At 28.7% G+C, this 17352-nt stretch overlaps 1 protein-coding gene across 2 annotated transcripts in view; it reads left to right on the top strand.

Annotated features, from left to right (window-relative positions):
• The window catches only part of LOC129972727 (uncharacterized), an 84825-nt gene that overhangs the window by 61737 nt on the left and 5736 nt on the right, over positions 1–17352 (top strand). For both annotated transcript variants that reach the window (XM_056086968.1, XM_056086967.1), the window contains 7 exons: positions 10239–10350; positions 11384–11477; positions 12164–12218; positions 12598–12738; positions 13820–13980; positions 14982–15080; positions 16866–17011. In XM_056086968.1, coding sequence (XP_055942943.1) covers positions 10239–10350; positions 11384–11477; positions 12164–12218; positions 12598–12738; positions 13820–13980; positions 14982–15080; positions 16866–17011 — 808 coding nt within the window. The remainder of the gene's footprint in view (positions 1–10238; positions 10351–11383; positions 11478–12163; positions 12219–12597; positions 12739–13819; positions 13981–14981; positions 15081–16865; positions 17012–17352) is intronic.

Genomic DNA, 17352 nt, shown 5'->3' with positions numbered 1-17352 from the left:
TGGAAATAGGACTATAGAATTTAACATGTAGTTACTTCTTGAGTAGTAGGTGTTCCCCAAGAGAAGTTAAAATCTTAACAGCATTTTAACGTTTTTCTTCAATAATAAAGTTTACAGTTATATCTATTTTATTTTGTAGAATGTTTACATTGATTTTAATAAAATTATTAAATAGCATGTTAAGTTTTTTTATTACAATACTTTCCATTGCTTTTAGTTACTGGATTTGTTCTTACGCATTTTGCGCCGATATTAAATGAATCTTTTTGTGCACATTATCTCTACTATCTTTTTGAAAATAAATATGGACAAATTAAGTCTAAAACATTATCATGCTCGGGTGCTTCGAAGTTCACTCTTCTTTAAATTTAAGTTTAAAAAATCTTGAAATTACATTTGTCCGTCCAGGTGAATGTGAACACTTAACTTAAAACATGGCTAATTAATAGAATGAAATTTGGCATGCGGTTTGTATATTAATTTTTAAATCTGTAGAAAATTTTTGAATCAGATATGTCTGTGGTTAAACCGTTTTTCGTATGTATATGAACACAATAATTCAAACCAAAACGAACTAGACAAATGAGATTTGGTATGTGATCTTTTCATTAAAACTATAAATCTGTATCAAATTTTGGATCTAAGTCGATTGAAAGGTATGTAGAACCTAAATCTGCTGGATTTGCTTTATTATATGACGAAACTTAGCAAACAAAATTTTTTATATTCTTATGAATTTGATAGAATGTTTAGAGTTGAGCTCTCTCTTTTATTTTGTCTCCAGTCTCATCAAAAGTTTTATAAAAAAAACATTAAACTATTTGTTTGAAAAATAAAAGTTCATTACTGAATCAAGATAATTTCTGTTTAAATTTTTTGAAAATTTTAGCTTGTTTTTAGGGAATTAGAGAAGTTTGTATATTACGTTTAAAAATGTCTCCAAAATTCAATGCAACCTTTCCTCCACATTTATATTTTTTTTAAAAAAAGAACAACTTAAATCGTCTGGCCAAAATGTTTAATGTTATTTAATAAACTTATGGATGCTAGGAAGTTCGGTTGTTTGTTTACTGTCACCATCATGGAGTAACATGTTTTGGATTCCTTTCTACCCTCTAGAGCTCTGATATTTACTATATTGTACCAGCTAAATGGTGTAGAAAAAGGTTTTCCATCTGTTTAGCTCAAAAATTTAAATCGTAACCCATCAGAAATAAAACAATAAAAATCTATGGATATCAAAATTGTGAAAAAGGGAAAATAAGAGGGTTTACTTTACTTTTTTTTTTCAACTAATGTACATGTTGAAATTGGAGTAATTCTGAAAATAATATAAACTTTAGGAATTAAAAATTTGAACATATTTATAATATATAGTAAATAACACGGTGAGTAAATATAAGATGTTTTATTCGTAAGATAGGATAAAGGCTTATTTATGTAAATATGTGCATTTATATTGCCATTTTTTAAAAAACAATTTTCTTCTTCACCTAGTAATAAATTTCACCAAATTGAATGATAACTGTTTAAAAAATTTTAATTCAGTTGTTTTTACAAACTTTTATTGAACTTCATTTGTTTCGTGTTTATAAAAAAAGAAATTTTGTGATCGATTTTTCACTCTTTTCTTGATGTGCTAGAATATTGAATTTTATACACTTATGCATTCTCGATTATAAAACACTATTTTAATATTTTCAAAACATCAATTTTAGAAAAAAAAAAAAATTATATGAAGTATAGAGAAACTATTGTAATTATCAAAAATTTCGAATTCTAAATTTTGACGAATCTACTTGTTCTAGAACATCCTAAGTTCGAAAAACACATTTTAAGCATAATGTGTGTTTGCCTGCGAGAAAGATAACTTAAAAACGTTTTCAGCTAGACGGATGAAATTTATTAAATGGTTTTTTACACCAAATTTTTTAGTTTTCAATCAAATTTTGGTCAAAATCTATTATTAAAAAGTATGTCTGTCTGGCTGTTCTAGTAAAAGTGAACCAGATAACTCTAAAACGCAATGAGCTAGGTAGATAAAATTTGGTACATATGTTTAGCACCTAAATTTTAGATTCTTGTTAAATTTTGAACCATATTTGTCTAAGGGTTGACCGTCTGTCGGTCTGTACTTTCGCATGTAAGTAAATGCAATAACTCATGAACAGAATGAACTAAGATCAGTGGAATTTTGTATGTTATCTTGTGACTATAACTGTAAATTCGTGTCTAATTTTGGTTTCAATCGTTTGGCAGGAAAATGCGTTTAAAGCACAAATTCACCTTTATTAGAGAGTATGCGAGAAAGTTTTGGGAAGACCAATCTCGCTGGTTTTAGAGCTATGATCAGAGTGGGGGGGGAGGAAGAGAGAGAGAGAGAGATAATGAAGTGACAGCAACAAAAGAAATTGATTGATCCTAATGTATTTAACATGAATCGTGACTTCGTGAGATTTGTTGGACGAACACGTCTTGATAATAAAAGCTGTTATAAAATGATTTTCAATTTGTTCTTTTTGTCATGAATAATATTATATTTTTCTAGTTCATTTCCCGATTTGCCGGTTTCGAAATCATTAATTTTCGTATTATATATATATATATATATATATATATGTAAAGTTGGAACTTTAGAATCGATACTTTACTCATTTCCTGATATCTAACGTTAGAAATTTTGTACCTATCCATGTTTTTGATGAAAATGCATTATTTTAATCATTAAGAGATTAAATATCAATTTATCGAATAATTCAATTAAATTTTCAACCATACGCATAAGTCTTCAAATAGTGATTTTTCTTAAATTGATTTTAAGATTCCATGATATTTGTATTAATGTAATTATAAATTAAAGACTAAAAGTAATAAATATAAATTTAAAAATCTATTTTTTTAACCACACTAATAAAATTGATTTTATTCATTACTATTTTCTTTACGGCCATATTAATGGAACAGGGATTGTAGAATAATTGCTAATAGTTGCCATAATAATTTTAAATCTTTTTCTGATTTAACATCTATTTATTATTCGTAGAATGAACCAATTTAATTCTTTTTTTCTTTGTATTGCATTTTGCAAAGTTCTACCCTTTGTTATTTTTTACTACAAAATTCTCCTTTGATTAAAGTAGCTCCTAGGTCGATAGTTCTTGGTTTAAACACGGTGTACGTACTGAAGGGTCCTTAACCTCTGGGCATTGCAATGCTAGAAAAGTAACTTTTAAATATAGAACTTCAACTCAGTGTTGATGCTCTATAGGACAGACCGATTTGACCTAGAGTAATCAGATTTGGCATAGATACACTTTAAAAGGTGGGGATATGCATTTGGAGTATTTTTAAATATTTTAATTAAAAATGAGAATTCGGTGTTTTGCATAGTAATTTCCGAAATCTTATTGCACGAAACTTATTTTTAATTAATTAAAAATTAGTTTAAAATGTTGGAAAACTATTTTTTTATTGTTATAAAATTTTTCCTTGATTTTTGATATTTTTAATTTTATTTATTTGTTTTTGCTGCAATAAAATTCAAATCGTCTTCACTGTTTCATCTAATATGTAATGACGATTTTCTTCTTTGAAAGCTGTAAGAAGAAAAACTCTGCTGTTTATCTGGACATCTGGAATCAGAAAATGAATTATTGCAAATTCAAATATATTTTCCAAGCACAAGCTTTAATGACACTATAATGTTATGGTTTTCACCTGTTTCAGAACTTTCAGTCATTCAGTAAATGACACTTGTGTAAAACTATTTAAGTAATATGACTTCACCACAATTTGATGCTTAAAAATATATAGTTGAGGAATTATGAACATGAAATTATGCATAAGAGATTTAGTTAAATACAACTAGTATTCCTGTAAAATCGGCTGATCACAAAAGGCGGCTAGCTAAACAATAAAGGAATAAATTTAACAGTTTGTATCAGTTTTAATTTAAAATGAATCTTGTGACAATTTAGTATAAGTAAAAAATAATTCATGGTGTATATATATATTTAACATTTTATATAGTGTTATTTAAACCTAATAAAAAAATTAAATACTGAAGGGAAATGACAACAGTTAAAGAAAAAAAATTAAGATGATTTTCATTTATCTTTGCTTGATTTTTAGTGCGTTCTTGATTTCTTAGCTGGCTCCTTGATTTCAAAAAAAAAAAAAAAAAAAAAAAAAATATTGCTTTTTGATCATACTTTTATTTAATTAGTAGGGCGTAGCGCCATATAATATGCGCAGAAATACTTACGGTTTCATTAAAGAAAGGTTTTTAAAACTGTTTTTTATTAATTGTTTTGCTCTAATTAAACTAGTAATTAACTTATCAAGTTTATAACATAATTTATTGTATTGGATTCTTTTTTTTTTTGTTCTACATATCTCTATTTGTTATTAAAATGCTGATTCAGTCGTGTAGCTTCATAAAATATTCAATAAAACATTAACTAATCTTATCTGTTTGTTAAACTCGTGTATTTTTCAACTACGTGTATTCTAAATAAATGTAAAATTAATTTACTCCATATTGCTTTTTGTCTGAGACAAAATATCCGCTTCTCTCTTATCGACAATTTAAAAAAGATACTAATGAATTTCCTCCTACCAGGAAAAAGAACACCTTAATCTGCCCATGCGCATCGCAAAGTGGAACTCCGCCTTTTTCTTTACAGTTCCTCTTTCGACGCAAATTCTCCGATTTTTTCAAATCCTTCGCGCATTCAGTGTTCTTAGAATTCCGTTCCATCAATCCATTCGTTTATTTATTTAGTTATTATTTTTCTGCCGTTTCATTTTTCCGTTGGTCGCGTTTTCGTTCCTCACAAACCGAGTGTTCGATATCGATAAAGACACCTTCCTGTGGCTTATCAGGGAAGTGCAAACTACAGGCACCGGAAGAACAACCATCCTCTGCCTCCCTGCACTTCGTCTCATCCGGTTCACATGACCACACGCATCCACACATCCAGGCACACATCATGCATATGGCAGCAGCGCCAATGTACCCACAGCAACGACGCCGTGTAAATAAAAATCCGACCCGAATGGTTGCCTTCGTTGTTATTCCTCCATGCCATCACCGAATATGTTTGGCATTTCTTTTCATATGCCCTCTACTGAGTCATCCCGGGCCCGATTGAGCGTGCAAAGGGGGTCACCTGTGCCCCAGGGCCCAAGCAGAAATACCTGGCGGTGGTATGTTATTATTTTAGCTAGGCTGGCACACATGGCAGCCAAGAATTGGCATCGATCTTGTTTGGGGTTCTACCGTTAGAAAAGTAGTCCCGTTTTTTAAATGGAAGTTTTTCTTCAGAAAATCATCCTCGAACGGGCCTTTTTTCTGTTTCTCCGTGCATGAGAGAGCAACCGATCAAGGAAGTAGCGAACCCGTTTTCTTATTATTTCGGTTGATGTTCTTTTTATTCATGTTCGTGCTATTAGAATTTGGGAATAAATATTTCCTCTTTTTCTTGGCACCACTACGCTTATGTGCGGGTGGCGTTGACAGGTAAGTGCTCACATTATCGTTTGGAGTATTTATTTATTTTTTACCTCGATTATAATTTTTTTTTCAATATTTGCATTAGTTTTATGTTCAATTTCAGAAACTGCGATAAGATAATGCAGTGCATAGTGAATTACTCTTCGGTTATTTAAAAGTAACTTTTTTTTTTTAACTCTGACGTGTTCTTAGGAAAAAGTTATCGATTTTTGTTTCTAAAGCAGGTAGTTTTGTTAGAATAATTTTTTTTAGTGTCGCATTTCCACACATGTAATCAATATCCTAGTTAAAATATTCTACGAATTAAAATTTCTGAGTTTTATGTATTATTCAGACCTTTTGCATAGGTATGTAAATTTCGTATTGGTAGATAAATATTTTTTACAATTCGTTTCGTTATCAATATTCACGAATTCGCGATCAAAATTTTGATTTTGTTTTGAAGATGCTTAGTTAAGGTGTGAGCAATGTGCTGTGAATATAAAGAAACGTTTTTATAAATTCCTTAATTATTCTCTTCTGTCTTAAGATGATTATTTTTGCAATTGCAATAACTTGAAAAAGTACTGAATTATAAGTTTTCTGTCAGATTCTGCTTGATATTGTAGAGGCATTATTTGAAATTTAGTTGCTTGTGTTCCTGCTTTATATTAAAGTTCAGTATTAAAATATTGAATTTTTCTTTTTTATGCATGATTTGATATCTTTTTCTGTAACTGTTATTAATAATTTTTGAAACTAGATAATAAAAACATACAGTTTTCAATTTTTACTTCAATATAGGCATCAGAATAAGTTCCTATATTGTTTTTAAAAAATCAACCACTGTACCTTCTTTCCCAAAATTCTTAAGAAAGGTTCTGGCTTTTACTTTAGGCACTAAAGCACACATGCAGGGCATTGTCATATAATATTTGTCAAAATTGTAATCTTGCTAGATTTAAGATTGCTAGTTTAAAATTTCTTTTAACGGTAAATCTCTGTAATGTTTCCTTCTTTCCTGTCTAAAAGCAGTTTTGAAGTTTTAATTAATCATTTTTAAAGTTAGATTTTAATCTGTACTGTGATATATAGTTTATACTTTTTTTTATTAATCTACTTGTAATAAGAGAAATTTTATTGTTCTAGTCCTGTATTGAAAATTTCTATATGCTAATATTTCATTGTATAAGGTTTGTTTACTTATGCAGATTTCTTAATTTATTAAATCTCCTATCAGCAGATGCTATTTATATTATTATTACATTCTTGACTGATTACTAGCTGTCCATTCTGGATTTAAGAGTTTTGATAGTGTATTGTTCTCATAAAATAATAATTTATCTCTTTGCAAAATCATTTTTCTCTTGGAGGTTTCATTGTTTTAAGGCTATACAAGTAAGAGCCATTCAGTAAATATATTACTTTTTTTCCTAGTACTTATCAAGTAACCTTTTTTAAGAAAATAAAATGCCTTTTTTAAAAGATGTAAATGTATCCAAAGTTTAATATTTACTGTGATTTAATCCCTTTTTATTAGATGAAATTTAAGTCAATTTGTTTTATTTGGATATTTTTTTTTTTTTTGAAATAAAAGTTTATTATATTTTTTTCATAAGATGTATCTAAAATATTGTAATGGTAGATTTCTCCCTAAATATCTTCAATGTTTCCAATCTTCGTTTCAGTATTATGTATTTTTTCATATCTATTTGCTTTTGTTTTTATTTGTCGTACTCCGTAGTTATTACAACATTTAATTTCAGGATGTCTATATGATGTTGATATACTTACATTTTAACTTTAAACAGTTGTAAAATTAGTTAGTGTTATGAAATGAATGGCATAGAAAAACATTAGCAATGTTTCTTCCAAGAAGTTCTATGGTTATCTGTAGTGGATGTATTAGGACATTTTTCTGAGGAAAATATTCTTGCCAAGTTCTTGAATTCTGTGTTCTCAAAGTCTAATTTTAAAAACACAAAACCTTTGCCTACAGTAAAACTTTAAGATAACGTGTGCTCTTGGTTATTTTTTAGAATAGATGCAATAACTTAACTTTGACTATATTTTGCCATAGTTTTCTAAATTTTTATGAAGACCTAGATTTCATTGTTGAACATGTTCACTTTATTGAAGTTGAAAAATAAAATTTATTTTGCTCATTTTTTTTTAAAGTTTAGATGACAAAATACAAATTTACTTTTATGGCTCTTTTTTTTATTTTTTAAAATAGATATGTTGTTTATTAGTGTTTCATTTTTTTAATAATGTGATAGCAATAATTTTGAATATTATGATGCTAAATGAAATACTATCTCAGGTACATCAATGATATTTCTTTAGTAGAAGCACTTTTTTCATGCTTTTAGATCCATCCGAAATCTATTTGACACTTATATCATGCTATTGAATTAAAAGTGAATTTTACTACATTGGATATGGGGAAGGGCCTCCGAACCCTTAACCCTTTCACCACTGATCTGGCCCTACCATCCATGCATATTTTACACTCGCAGTTTAGTTTCTCTTTTGAACAAAGGGTACTGGATATAAAGCAAGGATGATAACTCGTTTTACATCCTGTACACTTTGTTTGAAACAGAACTTGTCCATCGGTATAGAATTGTATGGCTGATTGAGTCGGGTTAGTAGGAAAGGATTAAAGAAGGCCATTTTGCATGTATGATCTCACGTTTTCCAAATTTATCCTTGATATTCATGTTTTTACTTTTTGAAGTTTTTGTGATTCTTTCAGTTTTGTCTTTAAGAAAAAGGATTTGTTTGACTATTTTTATGATGTGTTTTATTTTATTTGCTGTAGGAGATAGATCCCCTTTTTAATGATTTTAAGAAAATGATAACATTTTTACTGAATTTGTCAGTTCTCGATGCATATTTTAGGAATTTCTGTTTTGTAAAATGTTGTAACATTCTTTTTCTAAACTTTTTTTTCTAAAAAATCAACTGCTATTTTTGCTTTTTTATGATTGGAAATTTCCTGGGTCTTAGAAATTACGACTGACTTTCAAACTCAGACCGATGATTGTATTTGCTTGAGAAGAAGGGGTACGAGACAAATAGCAAGTTTCAATGAAACCACAGGGTTTAATAAATAGTACTATAAAAAAAAAAACTCCTAAATTTATCCAGATAGATTCATTCATCTGGTGTTCCATGATTTTTAACTTCTCAGCCACTTTCTTCAGTGTGTGTGTGTTTCCTCTCTTGAAGTGAGTTCTGTCATTCTGCAAAATAAAATATCCAACTGGCATTGTGTTAATTTATACCAATTCTCTTCCTAAAGAAATGAGAAACTTTCATAGGAACAACTCTTTTCATACCATAATGTTTTCAGTTTGGGTTAGCTTTTTATGTCTTAAGACACAATCTTCACTATTCAATGAATATTTACTACTATAAATTCTTTTGACATGTCTCATCTATAGTTGGGAGAAATGATGAAGGTGGAATTTTTATTGTATTACTCCGTTTGCATTACATTGCTAATGAACTTTTATTAAAATTGCATCTTGTATACGTGGAATTATTGAAAATAAATTGTTACGAACATGCATCTTTATAACCAAGATAATATAATTTTTGTGTAAAACAAGTATCATTTTTATATTAAAATTTTGTTTATATATTAAGAATTAATTCAGTTATAGCATATTTCCTCAAAAACACAGCTTTCCGTTTTTTTTGGAATCAAAACTGTATCATTCTTGAGATCAATTGATATTCTGTTATGCAATAACTCTGCCACACTTTTAATATATCAAGCATTTCTTGTAAAATTTATTTGTTGTAAAATTAATTATTTATTATGCTTTGCACAATTCTTTATTTTATGAAGTTCAACTTTTTAAAAATTAAAACCTGTGTCCTGTATGTTAATCAATATGCATTGCATTTTTAGAGGATATGAAATGTTTTTATAAAATTTATCTTAAGTTGCATCTTTGTTATTAATTTCTCTTGTAAAGCTATGTATGACCATCCCCCCCCATACTCTTTAATATTATACCATATTTTGATTGTAGTAAATATCATGAACTAAAGTTGCAAGTGTGCGATTTCTTCCTTGGCATCTTATTTTCTCACTCTCCTTAAGATCTGGAGGATTCTCATGACCATTTTTATTCCACTTCTAGCTTTTTTTTACTGCTTACCTGGCTGGACAAGCCATGCAAATTTTATACTGGCCAGTTTCTATTCCAGACATGTGGTGCAGGATGTAATCCTTGGTGATAACTTGTTTTGTATTCAATGCCCCCCGTTTGAGACAGAAACTGGTCCATCTTGTCAAATTTGTGCTGCCATTTCAGCTGGGTTAGTAGTGAAAGAGCTAGACAAGAAATTGTTAGAATCTGGTCATTCTTAAGCTAACTGCATAATCTGAATGGTTTCAGTACTAAATAAGGCATTTTTTTTTTTTTATCATGTGTATTATTTTTAGTTTGATATCTTTTACAGCAATTATAAGTTGCTGATTAAAGCATTATAATTTTTTTTCTTGTTCTGTAATTCATATCAGTTTTTAAACCTAGTTTGATTGATTGCATGTACTTGTAAATGAGTACATGATTGATGGAAAATTGAAAATGCAATTAGAGTACTCCATAGATCTATTATATAATTATTTTAAAATAGTTTTCTAAATGTTAATATCTAAATATACCATTATTGTAAGTTATATCCTTTACTTCAATCATGTCATATTTTTTTCTTTCCATTTTAGGTCTTATAAAAATAGCATCTGGTTTGAATGTAGACTTGTTACCACCTAGGAAAAAGGTTACTATTCTTTTAATTGGCAATCACTCTGCTGGGAAAAGCTCTTTTATCAATTGGTAAGGATGTGACATATTCTTATTAATCCATAAAAATATTGTTTCATAATTGAAAAAAAAGTGCAATTATATCTGCTAAATTGTTTTCAGTAGTATTTTTAGAAATAATTTGTATATATTAATATTCCTCTGCCTGTTTTTATAAATTAATTTTGCTGTTTCTGCAGCTTCTATGTATTTTGTTACAAGGCACTTTTTCATATATGAGGTCTATTGCTCTATCTTTAATGGTCTAGTATTAATTTTCAGCTTGTCAAATTATCAAATTAATTTGTTAAACTCGTATATGTAATTTAATTTTTGATGTCAAAATAATTTTTTTTTTCTAATTTTAAGAAAAATATATAAATAAATATTAAACAGTTTAGAAACTCATCTTGAAGTTCAATAAATTTTAGCTTACTTACTTAAAAGATTAATGAGAGTGCTGTAATGGTCTATTCTTTTAATGCATTTCTGCTGCAAAGTACTGAAATTATATAATATTTAAGTTCTGAAGAGTTCTCCCCCCCCATATTTAAAGAGAATATGTTTAAAAACATACCCAAATTACTTATGATCTGCATGATTTTAGCCTAATCTATATACTGTGATGTAATGTTAATGATTTGCTTATGCTTAAATAGAAAGGTGATTTTAAAAAAATTGCCCCCCCCCCACAGTAAATAAAAGCACAATAAAAATTTTAAGGAATATTGTTTTTTTGTAAATTAATAAATATTACATGTAAAGTAACTACATGTTTTAAACAGTTATATTGATTATAGCAAGGACAGTTCTGAAGCATTTGCACTTAAAACTATCAGTATTCTTTTTGGCATTCTTTTCATGTGAACCCAAAAATTACATGCATGCAAGTGCAAGCAGATGCTGTAAATTATTTATGAAATGTCATAATATATTTTAATAGAAATTCTTGATTTTATTGTACCAACTTATGTTTCTCATTGTGTTGTTTAATTTCACTTAAAAAATTTTTGTAAATGTCATATTTCAAAAAATATTTATATAATTTTTAATGAATTTTTTAAAGGTACATTGAAGAACACATTTTGAAAACTGGTGTTGCTATTGAAACACAAGGATTTTCTTTTGTTACAAGTGGAAAAAAGAGAGAAACTTTAACTGTAAGTCTTGCACTTTTATTATTAATAATATTTTAGTTAAATAATGTATAGCTAAATGTGTGATGATGGGATGGGGATTGAGATGAAGTTAATAATTGAAAGGAAAGACACCTCTGTTCAAAATGAAACCTGCTATTTATTTCGGAAATTCTGTTTTTTAGTAATTATATTTTAAAAATATTAAAAAGTAGATGCAATAGTTTTACAATTTCTGGTTGATTATCCTAATGTGAAATCCTCCCGCGGGAGCATCTCAGACACCGGGGTGAGAAGCTTCTGGAATGGTAGTTAGTTCTTGCCACCCTAGTGGAGTCAGAAATAGTTGAGTTGGTTAACCCTATCAATGGCAGAACATTTCTCCTATATAAAGGTTGTACCCATGACTAGTGATGGCCCTTAGAACTCAACTTTAGTTCCTGTCAATGCTATTGCAGCAATCCGGTCATTCAGATTTTTTCCTTGTACCTTTGGATGGGTTAGAGTAGTCAGCTACAATTGCAGTGTGAAAAGTACATAATATGAATAGTAATAATACACTAACATCAGATGATATTATGTAAAGCTAATTTCTAATTATATATACATTTGCAAATTCATTATAATTGAAAAAAGAATGGAATTTATTGTTTCATATTTACTTATGATATTTTTTTCTGCAGTTTTTGTAATTGAACTTTTTATTCTAGGGTAATGCAACTCTTCACTTGTACCCCCATTTCAAGCCTCTTACTGAAATCAAAGGTATTCTTTAAGCAATTGCTTAATTTTTATCTTATTTATTCATATTCATTATATAGGATATGGAATATCTCCTTTTGAAGGTGGTCACCAACCTGTGAAACTCCCATGGAAGCTTGTTTTATGCAGGCGAGAGCAGTCCATCATCGGGTTGCTAGCTTCATTTGATGCGAGCTGCCCAGTGAAGGGCTGTTCTGCCTGTTATTAATCATCTGAAGCAGGACCTGTGTGTCTCATTTTCATGAACATCAAAAGCTTTTTCATATTTAAATATTTCTTACTTGATATTATTTTTTGTATTAATTGTTTAAAAGCAATAAGATCATGCATAAAATATGCTGCCATTAGAACTGTATGAATGAACCATCTTGTGTACTTTCAGGTTTGGTGGATTACATCACGACTGAAATCTCAACTTCCAAACAAAAGAAGTTCAGCCTGGTGACATTTATCGATACTCCAGGATTAGTTGATGGAGAAATGAACTATCCTTTTGATGTGGATAAAGCCATTCAGTTCTTAGGTACTTTTTTTAAAAAACTGTTTCATAAATTAAAAACAACCCTTGCTGATTACATAGGTAGTGCGAGATTTAAGTATTTGGAAAATGTCTATTTGCTTAGATGTTTATGTTTGAAAATAAATCAGTATGAAAATGCAATCTATTAGAAAAAATAATTTTGCATTAAAATATTTTATTGTAAACCTCATTTCATTTGTAATTTGACTGATTTCTGAATTATATATCTAATGCTGTTAAATTAACCTGTTAATCCCAAAATGAATTGAAAGTATACATTTTATTAAAACTCTTTTAGATCGTGTTGTTCAAGATACATGTGAAGTAAGATAAAATTCTGAATTTTCCCCCTTTTTTTTTATTTAAACAAAAATTGATAAAAAATTATTCTAAAAGACAAAAATTGATAAAAAGTCATTTTATAGATATATATTCAAATATTTTCAAAATATGATGGAACATCAAAACATTTTTATCTTTCAAATTCCTTGCATTACCTCAAAAATTAATCAAAAATGGTGATGCATCAAAATCTGGTTAATGAGTAGTATATGCAAATTGAAAGCCAACAGGGAAGGGAAATATGTATTGTTTTATTTGTTAAAACAGAAACAATTCAACGGAATGTTACTGGTTTTAACAAAAAAATTGAAATGGTTCTGGATTTTTTTTTTTTTTTTAAAGCCTGTTTAGTGTATTTAGTTCTTTGCTAAAATCTTTTAAGCATTGAATAGTTTTTATTATTTTCACTTTTTTTTATTTAAAAATTCTAGAATTTTATAAAACTAAACTGTTAGTTGGATTTGTTCTGAACATATTCTATAATAATATGTAATCAAGATGTATAGCTCACTGCCATTTAAAAATTTTCCTTCACTGTGTACAGCGTTCACTAAAATGTTAAGATTTAATATATAAAGCTAATGCCTCATACATTTTCTGAAATATGGCTGATCTCTTGAATTTGTACCACAGGTTAAATATGTCTGTTCAGTTTTAAAATAAATAAAAATTCAGTTTTGGAATTTTTTATGCATTTAATATTTATAAAATGTACCATACATTAATTTTTACATTTTTCTAGGTAACATTTCTGACTTGATTTTTGTCTTCTTTGATCCCATTGGTCAGGCCTTGCGCAAGAGAACTCTCAATGTTGTTGAAGCGTTAAGTGCGAAACATGGTGATAAGATCAGGATGTATCTAAGCAAGGCAGATGAAGCTGGAAATGAAACTGATCGGCAGGTAATTAAAATCTCTTCCATGCATAAATGTTAATTATTTTTATATCTCAGATATAATTATAACAACCAAATAAAAAGTATAGAATACTTTGTTTTTGCACTTTTCAAAAATTTTATTATTAAAAAAATCTTTAAAATTAAAACTTTTATTATTTAAAAACACACGCCTTAATCTCATATTTGTCCAATTTATTAACACTTTCTTCAATAACTTTATAATAAGAAAAAGAGAACTCAGTGAATTTTTAGTGTCTAACATAATATAAATTTTTTTGAATAGTATTCTGAGTTTTAAAGGCTCATATTAAGTGGATTAAATAGTTCATTACATGTTTGCATAAATACTTGCAATTTTCAGCAAAAATTATTCTGAAAAATTCTCTCTGAGTCAGTTTTAAAAATAGCATAAGTTCTCATCAGCAAAGATGATTTTTTACTGTTTGGCTCATACATGTGATCAGATTATGGAAAAATTCTTTTGAGGCTTGAGCAATCGATGTTTAAATCATGATAAAAGTAATAGTTATCTTCTCTGACTTTCTAGTGTAAATTCTTTAAATGCTATATGCAAAAAAAAAAAAAAAAAATCTTTATATATATATATATATATATATATATATATATATATATATAAAAAAATTCCAACTTTACAATATCAGACCAAGCTAATTACTGTCCTATAAAATGCCCTACTAAAACATATTGTTTGTTTCTGCTATTGTCAAAACAACCTGTTGCTTTACACTTTCATGCATTTTCTGACTTAAATGTACAATTTACAAAATTTGTACAATATCAAGTGTTGCTTAATATTTTTTATGAAAAGCATGTACATGACATTTTACGTACATTAGAAATTTATCATTAAATTTTTTTTTTACTTTAATGTCAGTTTTTATGTAGCTTTCTGTGTAATTGTCTATGTTCTTGAAAAACGCTTTTGTATAAAATGTATAGTATTTTGTATCATTTATTTGAAATATTTCTATGTCCTTATTTCAGAAAGTGCTCATGCAGATTGTTCAGGAATTGTGCAAGCGGCCTAATTTAAATAGGCAGGGCCTTGATCTTCAAACTATTTATCTTCCTAATCCTAACAAGGTTGGTTCTTTTTTAAGATCTCATTTGAATTATTGTGTGCTCTTATTCTTAAATTTTCTCACATTTTACTTTGATGAATTTATATGCATGGTATCATAAAAATGATAAAAATTTTGCTGTCATAATTTTGAAAGTATTAATGCAAAATTAGTATAAATAAGTTTTCGAATTCCAGTATACTTTCCTTTTATGATTAAAAGTTGAGTAATATATGAAATTCATGAAGTTTCATTGTACAGATGTTCATTTTGTGTTTTGTTGAGTGTATATCCAAATGACTATTTAGAATATTTTCAAAAGCTTGCTCTTTGCAATGTTGTCATTTTTTTATTATTTATTATTATTTTTTTTAATCTTGTTATTGCCATGCTACATAAACTTGACTAGTGTTTGCACCTTTTCAATTACTACTCTTATTTCTACATGTCATATTTTCAAATAATAGATGGTGTGAAAATCTATTGTAGTCAATAATAGTACGTTTGTATGCCTAATTAATGCAGAGTTAATTTTATCAGATAATTGATTAGACTAAATTCAGTTTCAAGACCAAATTATAAACCTAATATGGAATATTTCATTCAATGTTAATTTTGTATGTGTATGGGGGTGGGAAATATATGGAACCAAGTTTTGTAGCTAAACTCTATTTGTACTGTAATCTGTAAATGAGCTTAAAATATACTGCTCAAAACAATTAAAGGATATAGAGGTGTTGTGGGTTGATCTTGCACCTGGAGAATTTTTTGAATGATTCATACATTATTGACAGGCGTAGTAAGGTATATGAGATAAAAATGACATTTGTTTGGCAGGGGAAAAAGTGCTTTATTGGGCATTTGGGTACAAAAGGAAAAAAACACAATTTGTGCATATGAGAAAAACAAATAAAAAAAGGTGTTTCCTTAAAAGAAAATCGTTTTTAGTAGGGGGTATGGTTTTCCTGGATGCCCAGCAACATTAAACACCATTGAGTCAATAAGGGGCTTGAGTATTCTGTCCCACTCCTCTAGAAGAGCTCTTTCCAATTCTTGGTGAGTTTGTGGTGGTGATAGGGGTCCAGCAATTCGTCTGCCTAGAATGTCCCAAACATGCTAGATTGGGTTCATGTCCTGAGAACATGCTGGCCAATCCATTCGTATGATTGCTTCCTCCAAAAAGAAATCATTCACCAAGTTAGCACAATGTGGCTTACAGTTGTCATCCATTAACATGAAGTCATCTCCCATTGCTGCAGCATAAGGGACTACAATAGGTCTCAGGATCTCATCCTTATATATTAATGACCGGTCAGAGCTCCATTTCGAATGATGTAGAGATGGCAGTAGAAACCAAATATAAAAAAAAAGTTTATATTGTTATTTTATACAAGACTTACAATACCCTTTCATTGTTTTGAGCAGTATATATTTACTAGCATTTCTGCCCTTCTGAGGCTAAATTTAACTGAATAGTTTTTAATGCAATTTTTACGCATTTTTCTGTTATGTATTTTATATTTTTATAACTTTGTAAAAATAACTATCATTTAAAATGCAAAAAATTATTTGATTGAGAAACTGCTGCAGAAATACCATATAATTAACATATTTCATAGTAACTCTTACGTTATCTTGGTGCAAATCAAATCCTACTTAGTATATAAAAAAAATTGAAATTGTTAAAGTAAATTATTTGAAATATAATATTTATCAAAATATTTATTGCTCTTTATAAGTATAAACAATTAATTTATGCTTATTTGATGTTACACATCTATATCATTTGTTTTTTGTTGATGAATAGCCCGTTCGATGTGTAAATCAGATTGAGGATGTATGCAAGGAAATTGAGAAGACAATCAACCGAACCGTCCAGAACACTCTCAACACTCTAGAACTGGACTGCCAGAGGATAGAGGATGCCATCATTAAGGAGATTAATACCAATCAGTAAGTCATTTGTTATTGTATGTTATCTATACTTATATATAAAGCTCAATGTGTGTGTGTGTCGGCACTCTACAGAAAAGACCATTTGACCTACAGCTACCAAATTTGGTACTTGTATACCTTGGAGGTCGGGAATGTGCACCTGGGGTCCCTTTTTTTGAAATTTTAATTAGAATTTTAATTATTAATTAAAACTAACTTTCCCGCCAAAAAAATCCTTTCATTTTCCCCACCGCCAAATGAGTAAGGCTTCAGTTTTTTTTTTTTTTTTTTTTTCCCTAACAGCAATGAGGCTAGGGCTAACATTTTTTGGCCGATTATTTCAAACGATTCTGTTTATT

The sequence above is a fragment of the Argiope bruennichi genome, chromosome 6, assembly GCF_947563725.1.
Source record: "Argiope bruennichi chromosome 6, qqArgBrue1.1, whole genome shotgun sequence".
In the NCBI taxonomy this organism is placed as follows: domain Eukaryota; kingdom Metazoa; phylum Arthropoda; class Arachnida; order Araneae; family Araneidae; genus Argiope; species Argiope bruennichi.
This window is presented reverse-complemented; position numbering and strand designations above follow the sequence as displayed.